At 47.3% G+C, this 18,289-nt stretch overlaps 1 protein-coding gene across 1 annotated transcript in view; it reads right to left on the reverse strand.

The window, feature by feature from the left end:
- Positions 1 to 4,232: 4,232 nt before the first annotated feature.
- prdm5 (PR domain containing 5) overlaps positions 4,233 to 18,289 on the reverse strand; it is a 36,588-nt gene continuing 22,531 nt past the window's right edge. The window contains exons 15-17 of the mRNA XM_052073868.1: positions 11,093 to 11,178; positions 6,271 to 6,375; positions 4,233 to 4,510 (exon numbers count right to left, since the gene is read on the reverse strand). Of these exons, the coding sequence (XP_051929828.1) occupies positions 4,346 to 4,510; positions 6,271 to 6,375; positions 11,093 to 11,178 (356 nt within the window). The 3' untranslated portion in view covers positions 4,233 to 4,345. The remainder of the gene's footprint in view (positions 4,511 to 6,270; positions 6,376 to 11,092; positions 11,179 to 18,289) is intronic.

The following is an 18,289-nucleotide window of genomic DNA, read 5'->3' on the forward strand; positions in this document are numbered from 1 at the left end:
GACATCACAACAGAGCCTGCATGCTCCTTTTCGGGGAGGGGGGGGGGGCAGGAGGGAAGGGGTTCAAGGCTGGGTTGGGGTTTCGGGCAACAGTTGGGGTTTCAGATTAGGGTTTTAAATCCGGGTTAGAGTTTTGAAAGTAGGGTTTTCAATTTGAATTTTTCTTGGGCCAAGTTTTGGGTTTTGAACATTGGTTACGGTTCCAGAAGGGACATGTAAGTCTGGGTTAGGGGTTTAAAGTTTCATGATTGTGTTAAGGTTTTAAATTAGGGCTTAAACCCAGTTTAGGGTTTAAAAGGGTTTTAAAGTAGGGGGATGGAGCCTGGCTTGAACAAGGCTTAGGCTTTCCAATTCGGCTTTTAAAAGAGTTTCGTGGTGGGGTTTCAAGTCAGGGTTAGGCTTTCAAAAATTAGGGTTTGAAGCCTGGGTTTCAAAGTAAGGATCACAAAAAAGAGTTTGTGGTTTGAGACTATCGCATGTGTTTCAAGGTCGGTTTTCAAGACGAGGATTAAGTTTGGATGGAGGGTTTACAGGCCGGGTTAGGGTTTCAAGAGTTTAAAGCCTGCATTAGGGTTTTCAGCATCCGCATGTGTGTGTGTGTCTGTGTGAGTGTGTGCGAGAGTGTTCTGGGTTCACTGGTTAATTCACAGGCCCCAGATGCAAAACCTCATCCAGGGGACAAAGTGAGTTGGGGGGGGGGGGGGGGGGGGCAAAAGTTAGCCCCCCTGCTAGTGTGCACGTGTGTTTATGTGTGTGTGTGTGTGTGTGTGTGTGTGTGTGTGTGTGTGTGTGTGTCACGGTTCAGTTGAGCAGAGTGCAAATCAACACATGAAAGGTGGGTGGGTGGTTGCGCATCCCCTCAATGCCCCCCCCACTCCCACCCCCAACAGGAAACAGGCCCGGGTGGCGGCGGTGTCGTGTTACGGCCGCAAAGGGGCAAATTCTAAACATGAACGAGGAAAGTGAGGACAAAATTATGTCAGACGTCGCTCAAGCAACAACAAATTCACTCGTTCACGTTCTTGGTAGGGTGGGGGGGTCTTGTTAGGGTGTCACAGTAGGGTTGCAAGACAGGAGTAGGGTCTCAAAATTGGAGTTTCAAGACAAGGTTGGAGTTTCCAAGGAGGGTTCTAAGGCCGAATTGGGTTTGAAGTAAGGTTTCGAGCCTTCACTCCACTGGAGTTAGTGGACGTTGTAACTTGACCTTTGACCTTTTCCGTACTGCTCCCACAGTAGCCGACCCGTTGGCTACGGCAGCGTTAACGTCAACCTGTTCGTGCCTGCGCTTGGTTGCAAACTGGCGCGGTCGGCCGTGTAATGATAATCTGTGGAAAGAGGTGGGGTGTGTGGGAGGGAGGGGAGTGGGGGGGGTAATGGAAAAGCGACTTTTCCACTCCAAACGTGCAATTATAGGCACGCACGCACGCACGCCCGCGGTGTAGTGAGGGATGCTCAAGGTTGGAGCGAAGCGGAGGACGAGACGAGGGGGGGAGGTGAGCGGCGACGTCACGGCTCGGCTCTGGGAAAGTCCCGAGAGAAAATGACAACGTTGGGAAAGCCCGACGTCAAAGTGGCCATGTTTGAGGCAAGACAACAACACTTGCGCTGGCATGCGAGCGGAACGCCAGAAGGATGGATTCACCCAATATTTATTTGTTGTTTTGGGGGGAGGAGTGACTTTTTTTTTGGTGGGGGGGGGGGGGGGTAAACCGACAAAACTACACTGTGGTTTGGTTTAGCATCCTGCATTATTTTCCGCTACCGTACACTTCACAACTTCACCCTATGAGCGTATGACCTTTTCCCGCCAAACCGACCGTTTTCGTGGGAAGACTTTTGACAACATGTTGGCGAGCATGTGTGGGAATGTTTTCATGTTTTCTGTCTTTTCCGCGCCAGTCCCAAACAAGCAAAACACAGACGACATTACGCTCACGACAGCTGGGGTTCCCAACCAGACCAGGCGGGATGAAGGTGGCACCCGGGGGCCGCATCTTCCATCATTCCCCCCCGCTGTGACGCAGACGCGGCCGCGTGCCATAACCGCAAAACGGCGCGCAACAAATCCTCCGACCGCGACGGGGCACAATTTATTGACAAAACACGGCATCTTCTCACACAGCTAAATGCGGCGCGCCCGTGCGAGCGTTTGTTGCTGGGAAGCGCGCAGATCACAGAGGCACCTTAGCGTGACGCCGCTCGGGCCCCAACGAAAGGCCTCAATTAACCCGGCCCGGAATAGAAGACAGATGAACAACAAGACGCAAACACTTTTAATCAGCGTCCCGCTAAACATGCCATTACACGAAGTCGTCAAAAACGCTGGAGGAGAAACATCCAGCGGGACTTCAAGTGAAGAAACATGGCGATAAACTTCACGCTATAATATGATATTAGCACGTTCTTCCGTCACGTTTTTTTTTTTTACCATCATGTTAATTTATCATGTCGTTTCAAAGCAACATTCCGTTTTCATGTAAGACGCTACTTCCATGTCCAGCATAAAACGCAATCTAAGTCATTCATTCATTCATCTTCCGAGCCGCTTGATCCTCACTAGGGTCGCGGGGGGTGCTGGAGCCTATCCCAGCTGTCTTCGGGCAGTAGGCGGGGGACACCCTGAATCGGTTGCCAGTCAATCGCAGGGCACACATAGACGAACAACCATCCACGCTCACACTCACACCTAGGGACAATTTAGAGTGTCCAATCAGCCTGCCACGCATGTTTTTGGAATGTGGGAGGAAACCGGAGCACCCGGAGAAAACCCACGCAGGCCTGGGGAGAGGGCACACAGAAACGAACGACCATTCACACTCACACTCACACCTAGGGACAATTTAGAGTGTTCAATCAGCCTGCCACGCATATTTTTGGAATGTGGGAGGAAACCGGAGCACCCGGAGAAAACCCACGCAGGCATGGGGAGAGGGCACACAGAAACGAACGACCATTCACACTCACACTCACACCTAGGGACAATTTAGAGTGTCCAATCAGCCTGCCACGCATGTTTTTGGAATGTGGGAGGAAACCGGAGCACCCGGAGAAAACCCACGCAGGCCCGGGGAGAACATGCAAATTCCACACAGGGAGGCCGGAGCTGGAATCGAACCCGGTACCTCTGCACTGTGAAGCCCACGTGCTAACCACTGGACTACCGGGCCGCCCGGCAATCTAACTTTATTTTGGTATTTTCAGGCACTCGCAATTAGAAAGAGCATAAACACTGCCGAAATTCCATTTTTATGTAATTACGTTTTGTTTTATGTGTGTGTGTGTGCGTGTGGCCGCTTTTTGATTTGGTACACATTTTAATAATATAAATTAAATACTCCCAATACATACAACAACAACAAAAAAACAAACAAAGACAAGGCACCAAGGTCCACTTTGGAAAAATTGTGCGGTACCAATTTGCACCTAGCTGCGCCTTACAGAGGAAACAATTAACCATTTCATGTTTGTAAACAATAAGCGCCAAAGTACTTCTGGGTGGCAGAAAAGTCACTTGACTATCACGGACTTGAACTCAAAGACAGTGACAAAAATTTGTTTGCCGGTGAGCTAGCAGACAACCAGCAAGGTTTCTTTTTTTCTTACAAAAATACAAAATTGAGACACTGAGTATTAGAGTATGCTAACTTTGTTTTTGTCATGATGAAGGTTCGGAAATAAATACTAATAAGGCACGTTTGAACCACTGTTACACTTCCGTAAATTCATTAGCATTCATTAGCATGCTAACTAAGTCTGAATTTCCACCACGTCCATTTTTTAACTTGCGGCTAGCATTCCCGCTCAATTTACCTCATGTAGCATTCCCTTTTCCACTGACGGTTCACACACAGTCTCGTCACGCAGTTGCTCTGTGATGAGGAGAAGGGATTGTGTTTCCTCGTGTAAGATTTGTCTTCTGCCACCCGAACGTTCCCCACGTCATGATGAAAAGGTCCACATACACACACAATGCTAAGGAAGTTAGCATTGTCGGCCATTTTTTGACACATTGCAAGCTACAGACGTTGCGCTGCGATACAGTAAATTTTGATAACTGTCATTCCTCGGAGCAGCAAGCACCTTTGTAGGAAAAAAAAAACCAACCCCCCCCCCCCCAAAAAAAAAATATATATATGCGCATCTTTTTTTTTGCATAGTGTACCAAAAACAAGCAGCTAAAAAACAAAAACAAACAAAAAAAACCCCACTGTGCTTTGCACATGATGAAAAAACATTATGATGCAATTTTGCTCGGGGGGGTTCTGGATAAACGTACCTATTCGGCGATTCATGCTCAACACAAACTTTAACACAGTACTGTCTGTCCTTCCAACTATACGTCCGTCTATCCATCCGTCTCTCCGTGGACGTTCTCCATGTGCACTTTGAGGTAGTCGTTGCGCGTGAACTTCTTGTGGCAAAGCTGACACTCGGCCATGGGACGGTTGGGGTTGTGCGTCAGCTTGTGGCGACTCAGCATCTTCTTCAGGCTGAAGGACAGGTCGCACACCTGCGGGGAGAATCACAGGAATCATAGAATCATAGCTGTTAGCTTAGCTTCATAGCTGCTAACTTGTTAACTTGCAAAAGCAGGAAGTCTAAAACCGCGAAAATATAGCCGGCAATATTCGCTACATGCTAGCTGTTAGCGCTCCCGTGGCGCTAGCGTCGTTGCAATATCCTCTTGTAACTGGCGCCAAGACTGAGTTGTTGGTTGCCATGACAACAAAAAAATAATTTATTTTAGGCTTGTTGTTTTGCTAAAGTATTTCATATTTCTATGTGGAATGAGAGAAAGATCAAATATGAACGTTCACATAGAAATATGAAATACTTTAGCAAAACAACAAGCCTGAAATAAATTATTTTTTTTGTTGTCATGGCAACCAACAACTCAGTCTTGGCACCAGTTACAAGAGGATATTGCAACGACGCTAGCGCCACGGGAGCGCTAACAGCTAGCATGTTGCGAATATTGCCGGCTATATTTTCGCGGTTTTCGACTTCCTGCTTTTGCAAGTTAACAATTTAACAGCTATGAAGCTAAGCTAACAGCTATGATGGACAGACCCTCTCCCAAACCCTCCTGACAGCACTGGGCAGCTCCTGATGCTAGAAGGAGAGGTACCGCCGGTCATTCCTACGTTTGCCGCCATATTTGCGAATTTCTTCATTATGAGACAAATAAAGGGCTTTTTTCTTCTTCTTCTTCGTTTCTACTTGTGACTTGTGTTCCATGTGCTCTATATTTAAGAAAAATATATGTGTGTGTTGGGATGGTGGGGGGGTGGGGTAATGTCTTCCTGTGATCATGTCAGTGTGTTTACTGGACAGCAGGGCCTGGCGAGATCGCTATCACTCGTGGCTCCGCCGCACATCTGGACTCGCTCCAGAGCATCTCTCAAACACGCGCAAACACACACATGCAAATACGCGCATACGACCCATCCATGCGTAGAACTTAAAGTAAAAATGATCTCGACAGGCAGGACAGTTGCTTTGCTATCAACTAGCATGTGAACAACCGGCGCGGAGCCAACGAACTCCCGCGTAATGTTGCTCAGGTGAGAGTGAGAAAGAAAACTTTTTTTTATCCGCAAAGGACTTTGAGCAGGCATGTCCAAAGTCCGGCCCGGGGGCCAAATCCGGCCCGCGGCCGAATTTCATCCGGCCCTCGGCCCCTGTCATAAAATCAGTGCCGTCTGGCCCGCAGGTTGGGCGCAATGGAACACGTGTTGCATTGACTGAGGTCTCGTAGACTGGCGAGTGATGTTTCATAGAGTACTGCTTCCCCCTAGTGGCTAAATGAGTAATAGCATTCACTAAATGAGTAATAGCATTTAGACACTAGAGGGCATCACTCACGAGTGAACAAGACATCACTCCGTGTTTATATTGACTGATATGTCATATTTCAAATTCCTGTTTCAAATGAACCAAAATAAATTCTTAAGATTGTTGAAATTAAAATAAAAATGGAAATGTGAAACAGACTGGCTTATTAAAATTTGTTGAACAATATTGTTGTTCAATGTAAAGAATGTCAGCCAAGGTCGGCCCCCCGACATTTTACCACATAAAATCTGGCCCCCTTGGCAAAAAGTTTGGACACCCCTGACTTTGAGTTTGGATCGGCGGTAACCGGTGTCACACGCTGAAGACGGCACATTTGTGACTATACTGTTGTCGGTTTTACTTTGGAAGGAGTGCACTTCCTGCCATTCTCAAACAAAGAGTTTGGCGTCGCGTGGAGGTGAGGGGCACACTCACGTCACACTGGAAAGGTTTTTCTCCCGTGTGCGTCCTCATGTGTTCATCCAGGCCTCGCTTCTGACTGAAGGCTTTGTTGCACTCGCTGCATTTGTACGGCTTCTCCTGCAACGCAAGAAAGCCACACGTAGAAACAACTTTACAGCGCGCACGAAAACATTCCCGCACATGCTCGGCAACGTTACAAAAGCAAAAAAGGCGGGAACATGTCGCACTTCCAGGTAGAGATTTGAACGCGTATCAGCGTGCCTCTACCAAGATGGCTTCCTCATCCTCTGAAATCCGCATGCCCGCCCACACCCTGATAGGATGCCGCCGTTCGTCGCCACAAGCGCCCTAAATCGCTGTGGGTGCGATAGCAAAGGCTATGGGACACGTTGAGAGCCAAGTCGTCAAGGCAACGGGGGTGGGGGGGGGGGGGGGGAATGAATGCAGGAAGTTGAGGGCCTGGGAAAAACCGCTGTCATGTGGGCGGGGCGCGGACACGGGATACAAAAGGCGGTGAGTGTGTGTGTGTGTGTGTGTGTGTGTGTGTGTGTGTGTGTGTGCGCACCCACATGGAATTCAGGGGTGTCCCAATTTTTTTCCCAAAGGCATCAGAAAAAAAAATGGAAGGATTTAAAGCCGACTTTGAAATTGTTCACCTTTAATTTATTGATAGAATGGAAAAATTTGATATCGTTTGAGAAGAAGGTTGAAGTTGAAAGGTTAAAGTTGAAGGGCCGGGGAAACACATGGACGCGGGGCTCGTCGCATACCCACAATGCATCAGCGCGCGTGACCCCCCGGCTAACGCGCAACATCTGTACCCGTTGACCTTCACTCCGTGCCAGCTGTTCGGCCGGGTGACCTCTGACCCCGATGGAAAAAGGTAAAGCTGAGGGAGGCTTTGTTTGTTTACAGGGGAAGAAAAGCTCACTTCCGCGCGTGGCGTCCTCGTTTGTAAAGCCACGTGCAAACAGGAAGTGGTGACTTGGGGGGGGGCGAGGGACTGCAGGGTGGCAGACGCCATGCTAATTGTGGGTTTTCAACACCGGATCAACTGGGAGCCAAACTTTAGCTCTCCGGTGTTTTTTGCACTTCGCTGAAGGGAAGACAACCTCTTAATGTTGCCGGACCCTCAATGTTCTGCCCACAGTAAAAGTTTTGGGTTATTTCATTAATAGTAATTCCGTTTAGAATATTCATTTAGTTATCGCGGTGCATTGTGGGTAGCAGACGTCATGTTTCAACAGACGACTCATTACAGAAAGCTGTTTATCATTATTTAGAAATGTGTGTTCAGAGATTGTTATTGGAAATTCGCTAGTTTAGAGTGTTGCTAACGACGTAGCGACAATGCTAAATCGGTGCTAACAAGCTAATTAGCATGCGACGGTGCTGCGAAAATGCATTGTTTATCGTTGCTTGTCACATTTTGAGCTGTATTTAATGTCCTTGTTAAACACCTGACGATTTGTGTTGCATTTGTGTACACAATATTAATGCATGTTTTAAATCTGTTCATTTCAGTTTCACTCTGCAATTCATTGAGTCGATGTCACAGTTGTTCACTGTACGCCGTCAAGAAGACCGTAATAAAGGAGCAAGACGCTCAGTTTCCTGGCTCATGAATAAATGAGTTTGGCTTGCTGTTGACCTGCGTTAACATACCTATAGCATCCAACACGTAGCGATAACAGTACACTCAATGTTGTACTTTTCTTCAAAAGAAGACAAACTATTAATGAAGCACTTTTCTGAAGAAGAAAAACCATGAGTAACATTTTTCTAAAAAGAAAAAAAATGTTGGAATCCCCCCCCCCCCAAAAAAAAACATTGTTCATTTTGCACTTTTACTCTAAAGACAAAAAAAAGAAACTATTGAAACTAAATATCGAGCATCTTTTCAAGTTTCTTAAAAAGAAGAGGTACGTACAGATTTGATTGGGTCCACGTTTGAATGGAAACTTTTCCACTTTGTTTTGCTTGTTTGTTGTCATTGCGCAAAGCGTGCGGTCGCGCAGCTTTTCATTACGCGCGGAAGTTTCCTTTCGGGAGCCCTTTGAAAACACACGTGGCGGCCCGCGCTTGCCTTTATAATTGAGGTTGACGCAGGTCACCGTTGAAATCAAACAAAAACATTGGTGCTGGATGATTCCCCCGTGACCCCGCCGTTGGCCCGCGTAAGGCAGCTTTTAATATAAACGTGGACTCGGAGCGCCGCCGCCGCGCCACTGAACCGGTTTTTTAAAAAAAACAAAAAAAACCACCTTGATTAAAAAGCTCCTCGTAAACGTTCAAATGTGTTTCATTCGGATTCAGCGCCGATGCGGTTTTGCGGCCGAACGCGCGCCACAAAACGTCACCCCGAGCCATGCGTGCCGAGGTTGACGACTGGCGAGTTTGTGATCATGTGAAGTATGTTTGGGGCTTGTGAGTGGCTTTGACGGAGATACGACACTAGCTGCAGTAAAAATTGTGTGGTCCTTGGCGGTTTCTGAAATAAAAACGTTATTTCCAATGAGGTTTACCAAAAGAGTTGTTTAGTTCTTTTTTTTGCCGTGTTGGAAACACGGTGTACTGGAAAAGTAATTTTTGTTGAGTGAGATCTAACAACAGTTTTTAACTCATTTTCGGGGGCAAAATCCAAAACTGATGTCAGTTTTGATCGATCACGTTTTCAGGAAAAATATGAAATCGGTGTGTAGGTACTATATGAAAATAAAGCAACAAGGTGGAGTAGTTAAAAGCTTTGAAAACTAAAAAAAATGAAGTTGAACCGCATGTTACACGGCTAAGAAAAAAAAGCCGGCACGAAACCTCTTAAGTGTGACTATGCTAGCTTTCGGTTTACAGATATTGCTAGTAGTGTAAATTTCCCCAGTGTGGGACGAATAAAGGATATCTTATCTTAGTACTACCCTCTTGGGAGCTGCACACACCTCTCGCCGCAGGTTCTCAATTATAACCGCACCAAAAACAAGTTGCTAAGTAGCTGGAGATGAGCCCAATCCTAATAAGCTAGCAAGCCTCGCAACAGCTAATTGGTTACATTTTGCTTCTTTGGTAAGCTGTAGAAAAAAAAAAACTTGACGTGCCGTGAAAAAAGACAGACTGCAATTTTGTAGCGTGACAATTTTGATTTTAATCAGTATAAAAATCGAATTCAACAGATTTTTTTCCCCAAAATTGTTCCCCTGTGTAACAAAGCCGTCAGCTAGCAGGCGCGGCTGTCTTTTCGGCTAAATAGCGCTTGTCAAGCTTTTCGCGCCTGAACTCGTCATTCGTTTTACTCGAAACCAACGCTGACTTCATTTGGGCTGCGCCGCGGAAGCGTTGAGGAGCGTATTTCACCGTGAGCAAAGGCAGAGCGGGCGGCTGGGAGTCGGGGAAACGTTCTAATCAGCGGCGCGTTTAAAAACGACATCTGCGGGTTCTGGACAGCGTTAAAAGGCGAGCTAGCGGAGCAAGTGAACGGCGTTGACACAATCCTACTGTCATGGTCATTCATGGACAATGATACGACTCCAAAGAACACCTTTTAAAAAAAATAACATTTAATATAACAGCATACAGTATTTTACCGTTTAACAACGTGAACATAAAAGATAATGTAAAGATCGAAACAGTTTTTCCTTCCCTTTCGCTGAACTAGAGCTACCTGACTGTTTTTGACCTTTTTATAACACTTTCAGTTGCTTTTCTATCTTTTCGTGAACAGCCGAGAAATGATTTTAACGCCCTTTTCTGGCATTTATCAACGCCTTCTACTTTAGTCTAGCACACGCGGTCTTCTCAGCACTCGTTTTCTTTGAGCCCATAATCAGGAAAAAAAAATGCTAGCATAAAATAAAACGTTTTGCAGTGAGCTAACCACGCGACAATACAAAACCTGATCGAGCGGCAGCTCGTAACTTAATGGCAATCAGACAAAAGCCTCAAAACTCTGTTGAGAGACACCTGGCCACGCTAAAATTATCCTAAAATGGCCGATCAAACCAAAATGGCGGATTTCCTTTGGGGTTTTTTCAAGCAGCGGTCTTTGAGTCTTTTTAATGTATTTTTTGTGGGTCTACTCATGACAGAAATGCTGACGAATTTAAATATAACTACGTTAAACCAGCATTAGGAGCTAATTTATTTATTTTTAAACATTTTTGGTGGCACCAAATGTACGCATTGTAAAACAATTGAAATGCACTTGCCAAGCACATGAACGAAACGGCGGCAGAACTTTCCTTCCTGCTCCTCAGTGACTTGACTATACGTTCCTATACCTGTGTGAAAAGTTCACAACCGCTTTGTTGAGGAGACTGTTTACCCAAAGGATAAACAGCGGCTACTTTTAAGGATGACAACGTAGCGCTAAGACGCAAAGACAGCGAGTCTGGCTACTTTCACGGGCTTATGTATACTATCGATAGTAGGAAGGCTTTTTCTCAAACATTCCACACAACGGTGTCTCATGACATTTTATATGGTGTAAAGAACTGAAAATAGTCTTTTGTAGAATTTCTGGATCAGGAGGTTTGATTTACTGAAATCCAAGTCTCATACTTTTTTTTTTTTTAGGTGGTACTTAGTGTTTGACAATCACCGATCTCGGAAATTAGATTTTCCAGCTCCGGTAGATTTCAGTCATCGAAAGTGATTTGCTCACATAGTTAAAGTCAAGAAATTGGACATACGTTGCATGCTTAATATTACCATCGCGTCATTAATGAGTCTCACAATGAGACGATCCAGATGTTCGACGTGAAGCACTGAAGTCGGGCATTTTCAAAGACAACGATACAAGATGTCCAAAGGAGAGAAGAAGAAGGGGCGGGGGGGGACTTACTCGAGTGTGCGTGCGGATGTGCATCTTCAGGCCGTCGTTCTTGCTGAAGGCTTTGTCGCAGTAGGGGCACTGGTAAGGACGCTCACCTGAAAGATCACATGATCGAGACCTTGAAATCAATATTTGTGATCGCTGGAATGCTTTGCATTGGACCATGAAGTACAACGATGCACGTCCCGGGTCAAGCGGTAGCGTTGCTAGGCAACGGAAGGGAATCCGCGCTCGGACATTTTGTCCATAAGCAAGGTCAAAGCAGCAGATAACGTCCCAAGAAAGGCCTTTTCACTATTGTGTGGAGAAAATATGGTCACTAGAATGAATGATTGACAATTTTGGACCTGTACCAAAATTGAACTCAAATTATACCACTTGTAGTTCAAAACAAGATAAAACGAACGAGGTGAATAACCGCCAGAAAGGACGCACGTCTTTAATCAGGCGGTCCCGAAACAGCTGCTTCGACTGTACGTGACGCGTTATCTCCGTGTGATCTCCAAAGCCGACTTGACCCAACTACCGACGGAGCGCAAGCCTTTTTGCTTTCTGAGACGCACAAACTCACTTCTGCCCGGCTAGCGTTTGTGTTGGCCAGGAAAAAAAAAACAAAAACCTCCTGGCTCACCGTCCCGCCGCTTTGGGGAGCACTTCAGAGGCCGGCCTTGTTGGAGTGAAAAGCGACTCCGGCCAGAAAGCGGGGTCGGGGGGGCGGGGGGGGTGGGGGGGGGGAGAATCCCTCTCCCCAACTGATCCCCATCCGAGCGCACCCCCCCCAATGATGACAAAGGGGAAGTGACAGGCTGTCAGTCAAAGTCTGCATGGACACATGGATCTATTTTAGAGTGCGCTTGATCCACTTGCACCACACTTGATTGCTGATCTTTAAAAAAAAAAAAAAAAAAAAAACGCAGCAGCAGCATGAGGTCAGTATTTATGAGCCATGAAAACTTTTTGACAGGATCCACTCAAAATGATCCCTGGACTCACGTTTTATTGTAAAGGTCGGACGTCGTGAACAGAGTCAACCATATGTGGCATAAATGTATCAGATATGCCTTATACATTCAATAACTGTCAGCACAGTGTACTTTCATTCATTCATTCATTCATTCATTCATTCATTCATTCATTCATTCATTCCGAGCCGCTTGATCCTCACTAGGGTCGCGGGGAGTGTACTTTCAAGCATACTTTAAATTCAGGTAACGCTCGTCTACGCAACGAGGTTAACGGTGTTTGATTTGAGATCAGCACCGCTTTCGAGTAGAAGATAAAAAGGTGAGGATCTTATCATGTTGATCGTGGCGTAAAGAAATGCCAACAAGTCTCTGACACAGCTGGCAGTCGATGACTCTAAGGCAGGGGTGTCCAAACTTTTTGCCAAGGGGGCCAGATTTTATGTGGTAAAATGTCGGGGGGCCGACCTTGGCTGACATTCTTTACATTGAACAACAATATTGTTCAACAAATTTTAGTAAGCCAGTCTGTTTCACATTTCCATTTTTATTTTAATTTCAACAATCTTAAGAATTTATTTTGGTTCATTTGAAACAAGAATTTGAAATATGACATATCAGTCAATATAAACACGGAGTGATGTCTTGTTAACTCGTGAGTGATGCCCTCTAGTGTCTAAATGCTATTACTCATTTAGTGAATGCTATTACTCATTTAGCCACTAGAGGGAAGCAGTACAATTTTCATAACAATTTAATAAAGCTCCCATGTGTCGAAATGCTTTTGTGCCCAAGGATGAAGACTCGCGCTTCACTTTTCACCCTTTTCGGTAACAAAGTATTTGTCATTTGTGACTTCCCAACTCCTGTCGGCCGGTCTGTTTAGCAGATGGCCGGGATCTGTCGTGCTCCGCTGTTACGGAGAACATCTTTTGCCGCTTCCAGGGCCTGGAAGACATTAGCGCCGTCCGTCACGATTAATCCCCCGGCTTCCTCCGCTTGAGCCACGGTCCACTCGGTCCCGCTGTCCTTCTGGCATGCCGACAGGGGGGCTGCGGAGTCATACGATATCGTGGAAAAGAGATTGCCTTTGATGCGCCCCGAGGAATGCCTGACAACTTTTTCGACATGACCTTGGTGGGACAACAAGCGGCCTCCGCTTCCGCAACCTTTTCGCGCGCCCTGGCACGTGTGACATATCCGTATCCCGTCAGGCATTTGAGATCTCCGGCCGTACGTTTTGTCACGCTCGTTCGTGGGCGAGCTGCATCTCATCCCGACTCGATTTTCGGCAACGTCCAGCCTGGACTAGGACAGAAAAGGCTTCGCGGTTTACAGCGACGGACCACTCGTCATTGGCGAACCAAAGGTTTTTTTGGGGGGGGGAGGGGGTGGGGGGGGATAAGGACGGATTCTCGTTTTGAAAGGAAGCAAAATAAGCAAATCGAAAACTGGACAGCGTGACATTGTTAAATCATTTCAGCTCCGTGAGTTAGAACAGCAAAAGCTGTCCGCAAAATGGACGCCAGAGAAGGCCGTCGCCATGACGACCGCGACGACAAAACAATCCGTTTTCGAACCGTCTTTCCGTCCTTTTCAAGTGGGCTCTGTGAACAATTAGCGTAACAAATGACGACGAGATGGAGACCGCTACGTGAAGAAACCATGACCCCCCCCCAAAAAACGGTTTATCAACTTGCTTATTGGAACTTGCCTCCCCCCGTGAAGTGAACATTTGCACTGGCCGACTGAAGCGATGCCAGCGTCGGCTCCGCGCGCACGGCGGACATTTGTGGGACTTTGGACTCGAATGTCACACTTGTTTTGTGTAATTACAGCAATGATTCATAATCTTAAATGGCAGCGCTTTCATTTGGGTGGGGGCGGGAGGTCTAGAATGGCCTGTTGAGCTCGATTTGGCAACTGGCTGTAATACCGCAGTTGACCACCGTGCGATAGTTTGAAAAGTGATGATTAGGGTTTGTTGATGTCATTAGCATCGCCGTGTCAATCGCTCTTAGGATCAAAAGTTTGAGTGGGGAATGACTCATTACCGGGTCACCCAAAGCACTGCGTTGCACGGAATCCAAGGACTGCCGAGGAAAGAAATATGCTTCCCGTCCCACCCACCGCGGACCGCTTCCAAACTTTGATCGGTTCTTCTGCGTAACTGTCAGGTTGAATTGCCCCCGCTTTTCTTAACGGCCAACTCGGTTTCGCATCCTCACCGTGACGACCGCGGCAAAATGTTGTACACGTGAGAAATCTGGCCCGCCATCCGCGGCAATCAGAGCGGGGCCGCGTTTGGCCTGCCTCGCCGTGATTGCCATAGACGCCGTAGAATAGAATGTAAATACATTGAGTTGAGTTGACGTTGATTTGAAGCAGGCCAGTCGATACGGAGTCACATCTCAAAGCGGCCTCCTGCAAGGCTTCCAAATTCGTGATTCATATCCAATTCATGGTGAATGCTTTTCTTTTAGGTCAACCGAGACAATCCGGACCAGGATTCAATCCAGAAAACTGGAGGTGATGACAGTTCTGTACTCCGGTTGTGGATAAAAGTGTCATTATGCAGTATCGAATAGCTCACTATGAGAAGTCCTTGAAAAAAAACGGAGGCTACTTCATTTCATCCAGCGTCCTTCTTATGCTTCTACGTAGCGACAAGTTTGAGCTGCTTTCGTTTAAAGTCTCCGGTAGGGCGGCCCGGTAGTCCAGTGGTTTGCACGTCGGCTTCACAGTGCAGAGGTACCGGGTTCGATTCCAGCTCCAGCCTCCCTGTGTGGAGTTTGCATGTTCTCCCCGGGCCTGCGTGGGTTTTCTCCGGGTGATCCGGTTTCCTCCCACATTCCAAAAATATGCATGGCAGGCTGATTGAACAGTCTGAATTGTCCCTAGGTGTGTGTGCGAATGGTTGTTCGTTTCTGTGTGCCCTGCGATTGGCTGGCAACCGATTCAGGGTGTCCCCCGCCTACTGCCCGAAGACAGCTGGGATAGGCTCCAGCACCCCCCGCGACCCTAGTGAGGATCAAGCGGCTCGGAAGATGAATGAATGAATGAATAAAGTCTCCGGTGGCTGGAACATGTCCCATCGGGTGCTTTTCCATGCCGGCAACAATGAGGCGCTCTAAAGCAGACATGCCAGCGCCAAACCCATATTTACCTATTGCACTTTTATTTTTTTTATTTTTTTTACCTCATTCTTATCAAATTGAGTTAATTCAACAGTATGTGTGTTCACAGTTCTCATGGGGCACATTTCCGGGATTCACGTTTAAATGTGTATAACCTGTTTGGAAAGAAATCTGAATTCGCTTCATAGTGACCTTTGCATCCTTTGATTTTTCTGCCACTAGCTCTCGGAAAAAAAAAAATTGGGACAGCCCCGATGTCGATGGCGGCAGCTCTAAAGTCGACTTGAGAGCCTGTTGCTTGTTTTCATGAATATGCACGGCCACTTTTTTGGTGGGTTGGGAAGCATGAAAGCCTGATTTGTTCAAACGCGGTTCCCAGATTCTACGCTGCAAACTGCGCCCGAGTGAGACTTTTCCAGTGAAGTCAGAGTGGCCACTTGAGTTACGGCGTCGCTAATCTCCACCGTGCCCACTTTTTGGTTGTTGATCCGCGCTCGGTTGGGAGAAATCCACCATCGCCGCATTTTGATGGAGCAACGGAGCCTTTTTAAAATTTTTATTTTTTTTTTTGTGCCAGCGTGGGCAAGATTCATCACGACTACCGAGTTCCACAAGGTCGCGGCCGCGCTCTGTCCGGCCGCCTACTGCCCGGAGACGGCTGGGATGGGCTCCAGTACCCCCCGCGACCCTAATGAGGATCAAGCGGCTCGGAAGATGAATGAATGAATGTACCCGGTAGTTTAAAAAAAAAAATTGTCACTTCTGGGTCACTTCAGAAAAAGCCATCAAATTCAATGGTGCAAAAAACAACATTGAGGGTATTTTAATTGCGGACAAATTCGATCCGAACGGTATTTTCAAGGTTGAAGTTTGTTACCGGCCACCGCTATTAAGAGAAGCGGCTCGAGCCGAGAAATGGGATCCGGGGAAAACTCCGAGCCGTAAATCTCGTCGTCGTGGCTGTATATTTAGCTTGGATTTCGTTTCCCTGTAATGGTGTTTGATCACGCTGAAGTCAAACAAATTAGTCGTCGTCCCGCAGCGGCTGGCGCGGCCTGGCCCGAGCCACCCCGCTATGAGATCACCAACAAGCCATAAAATGCCAGCTGTCAAAATTTAAAAAAAAAAATAAAAAAGCGCCGGACAGAGCGCGGCCGCGACCTTGTGGAACTCGGTAGTCGTGATGAATCTTGCCCACGCTGGCACAAAAAAAAAAAATAAAAATTTTAAAAAGGCTCCGTTGCTCCATCAAAATGCGGCGATGGTGGATTTCTCCCAACCGAGCGCGGATCAACAACCAAAGAGTGGGCACGGTGGAGATTAGCGACGCCGTAACTCAAGTGGCCACTCTGACTTCACTGGAAAAGTCTCACTCGGGCGCAGTTTGCAGCGTCGAATCAGAGAACCGCGTTTGAACAAATCAGGGTTTCATGCTTCCCGACCCACCAAAAAAGTGGCCGTGCATATTCATGAAAACAAGCAACAGGCTCTCAAGTCGACTTTAGAGCTGCCGCCATCGACACCGGGGGCTGTTTTTCCGAGAGCTAGCGACCGAAAAATCAAAGGATGCAAAGGTCACTATGAATCGAATTCAGATTTATTTCCAAACAGGTTATACACGTTTAAACATGAATCCCAGAAAAGTGCCCCATGAGAACTGTGAACAAACATACTGTTAAATTAACTCAATTTGATAAGAGTGAGGTAAAAAAAAATAAAAATAAAAGTGCAACAGGTAGATATGGGTTTGGCGCTGGCCTGTCTGCTTTAGAGCGCCTCATTGTTGCCGGCATGGAAAAGCACCCGATGGGACATGTTCCAGCCACCGGAGACTTTATTCATTCATTCATTCATCTTCCGAGCCGCTTGATCCTCACTAGGGTCGCGGGGGGTGCTGGAGCCTATCCCAGCTGTCTCCGGGCAGTAGGTGGGGGACAACCTGAATCGGTTGCCAGCCAATCGCAGGGCACACAGAAACGAACAACCATCCATCCACGCTCACATTCACACCTAGGGACAATTTAGAGTGTTCAATCAGCCTGCCATGCATATTTTTGGAATGTGGGAGGAAACCGGAGCACCCGGAGAAAACCCACGCAGGCCCGGGGAGAACATGCAAACTCCACACAGGGAGGCCAGAGCTGGAATCGAACCCGGTACCTCTGCACTGTGAAGCCCACGTGCTAACCACTGGACTACCGGGCCAAATATTTTAAAATGGCATTCTTCTGGGGGCGGCCCGGTAGTCCAGTGGTTAGTGCGTCGGCTTCACAGTGCAGAGGTACCGGGTTCGATTCCAGCTCCGGCCTCCCTGTGTGGAGTTTGCATGTTCTCCCCGGGCCTGCGTGGCTTTTCTCCGGGTGCTCCGGTTTCCCTCCCACATTCTAAAAACATGCGTGGCAGGCTGATTGGACGCTCTAAATTGTCCCTAGGTGTGAATGTGAGCGTGGATGGTTGTCCGTCTCTGTGTGCCCTGTGATTGGCTGGTAACCGATTCAGGGTGTCCCCTGCCTACTGCCCGAAGACGGCTGGGGTAGGCTCCAGCACCCCCCGCGACCCTAGTGAGAATTAAGCGGTTTGGAAAATGGATGGATGGATGGGCATTCTTCTGTATTTGCTTTTCTGCTGACTTCTTAACTTTCACTGCAGACAATTGAAATCTGAAAATGAGCCGATTCCTTTTTTTTCTAATACTGTGGCAGATGACAACAATGTGAATTAAATGGAAAAATCAACTGAAATCTTGATTCAATGATTGCTTCATTGAGATCTTGGAATCTAATGCACTGTTTAAAAAAAAACAAAAAAAACAAGGGACAACGGTACTTGAATCTGTGCTTCTACTTGAGTAGAGAGTGCGCGCGAGTACTTTCGCCGCCGCCGTCTCTCATCGCGCCGGCCACTGTCTGATGGTTATCGATATGAGGGAGAGGAAAGCCGCCGGGAATCGTTTACCGAGTCGCCCGTGCGGAGCGGTTAAATAATCAACGGCCAAAGGGTTCCTGTGCAGCAGGAAGAGCAACAAGATTGAGCCTGGCCGGCGTCGTCCGCGGAGGAGGTTTTGAGCTCAGCCGGAGGCCGTCTTTGGCACATCGCTGACAGCCGGG

The sequence above is a fragment of the Hippocampus zosterae genome, chromosome 8, assembly GCF_025434085.1.
Source record: "Hippocampus zosterae strain Florida chromosome 8, ASM2543408v3, whole genome shotgun sequence".
Taxonomy (NCBI): Eukaryota; Metazoa; Chordata; class Actinopteri; order Syngnathiformes; family Syngnathidae; genus Hippocampus; species Hippocampus zosterae.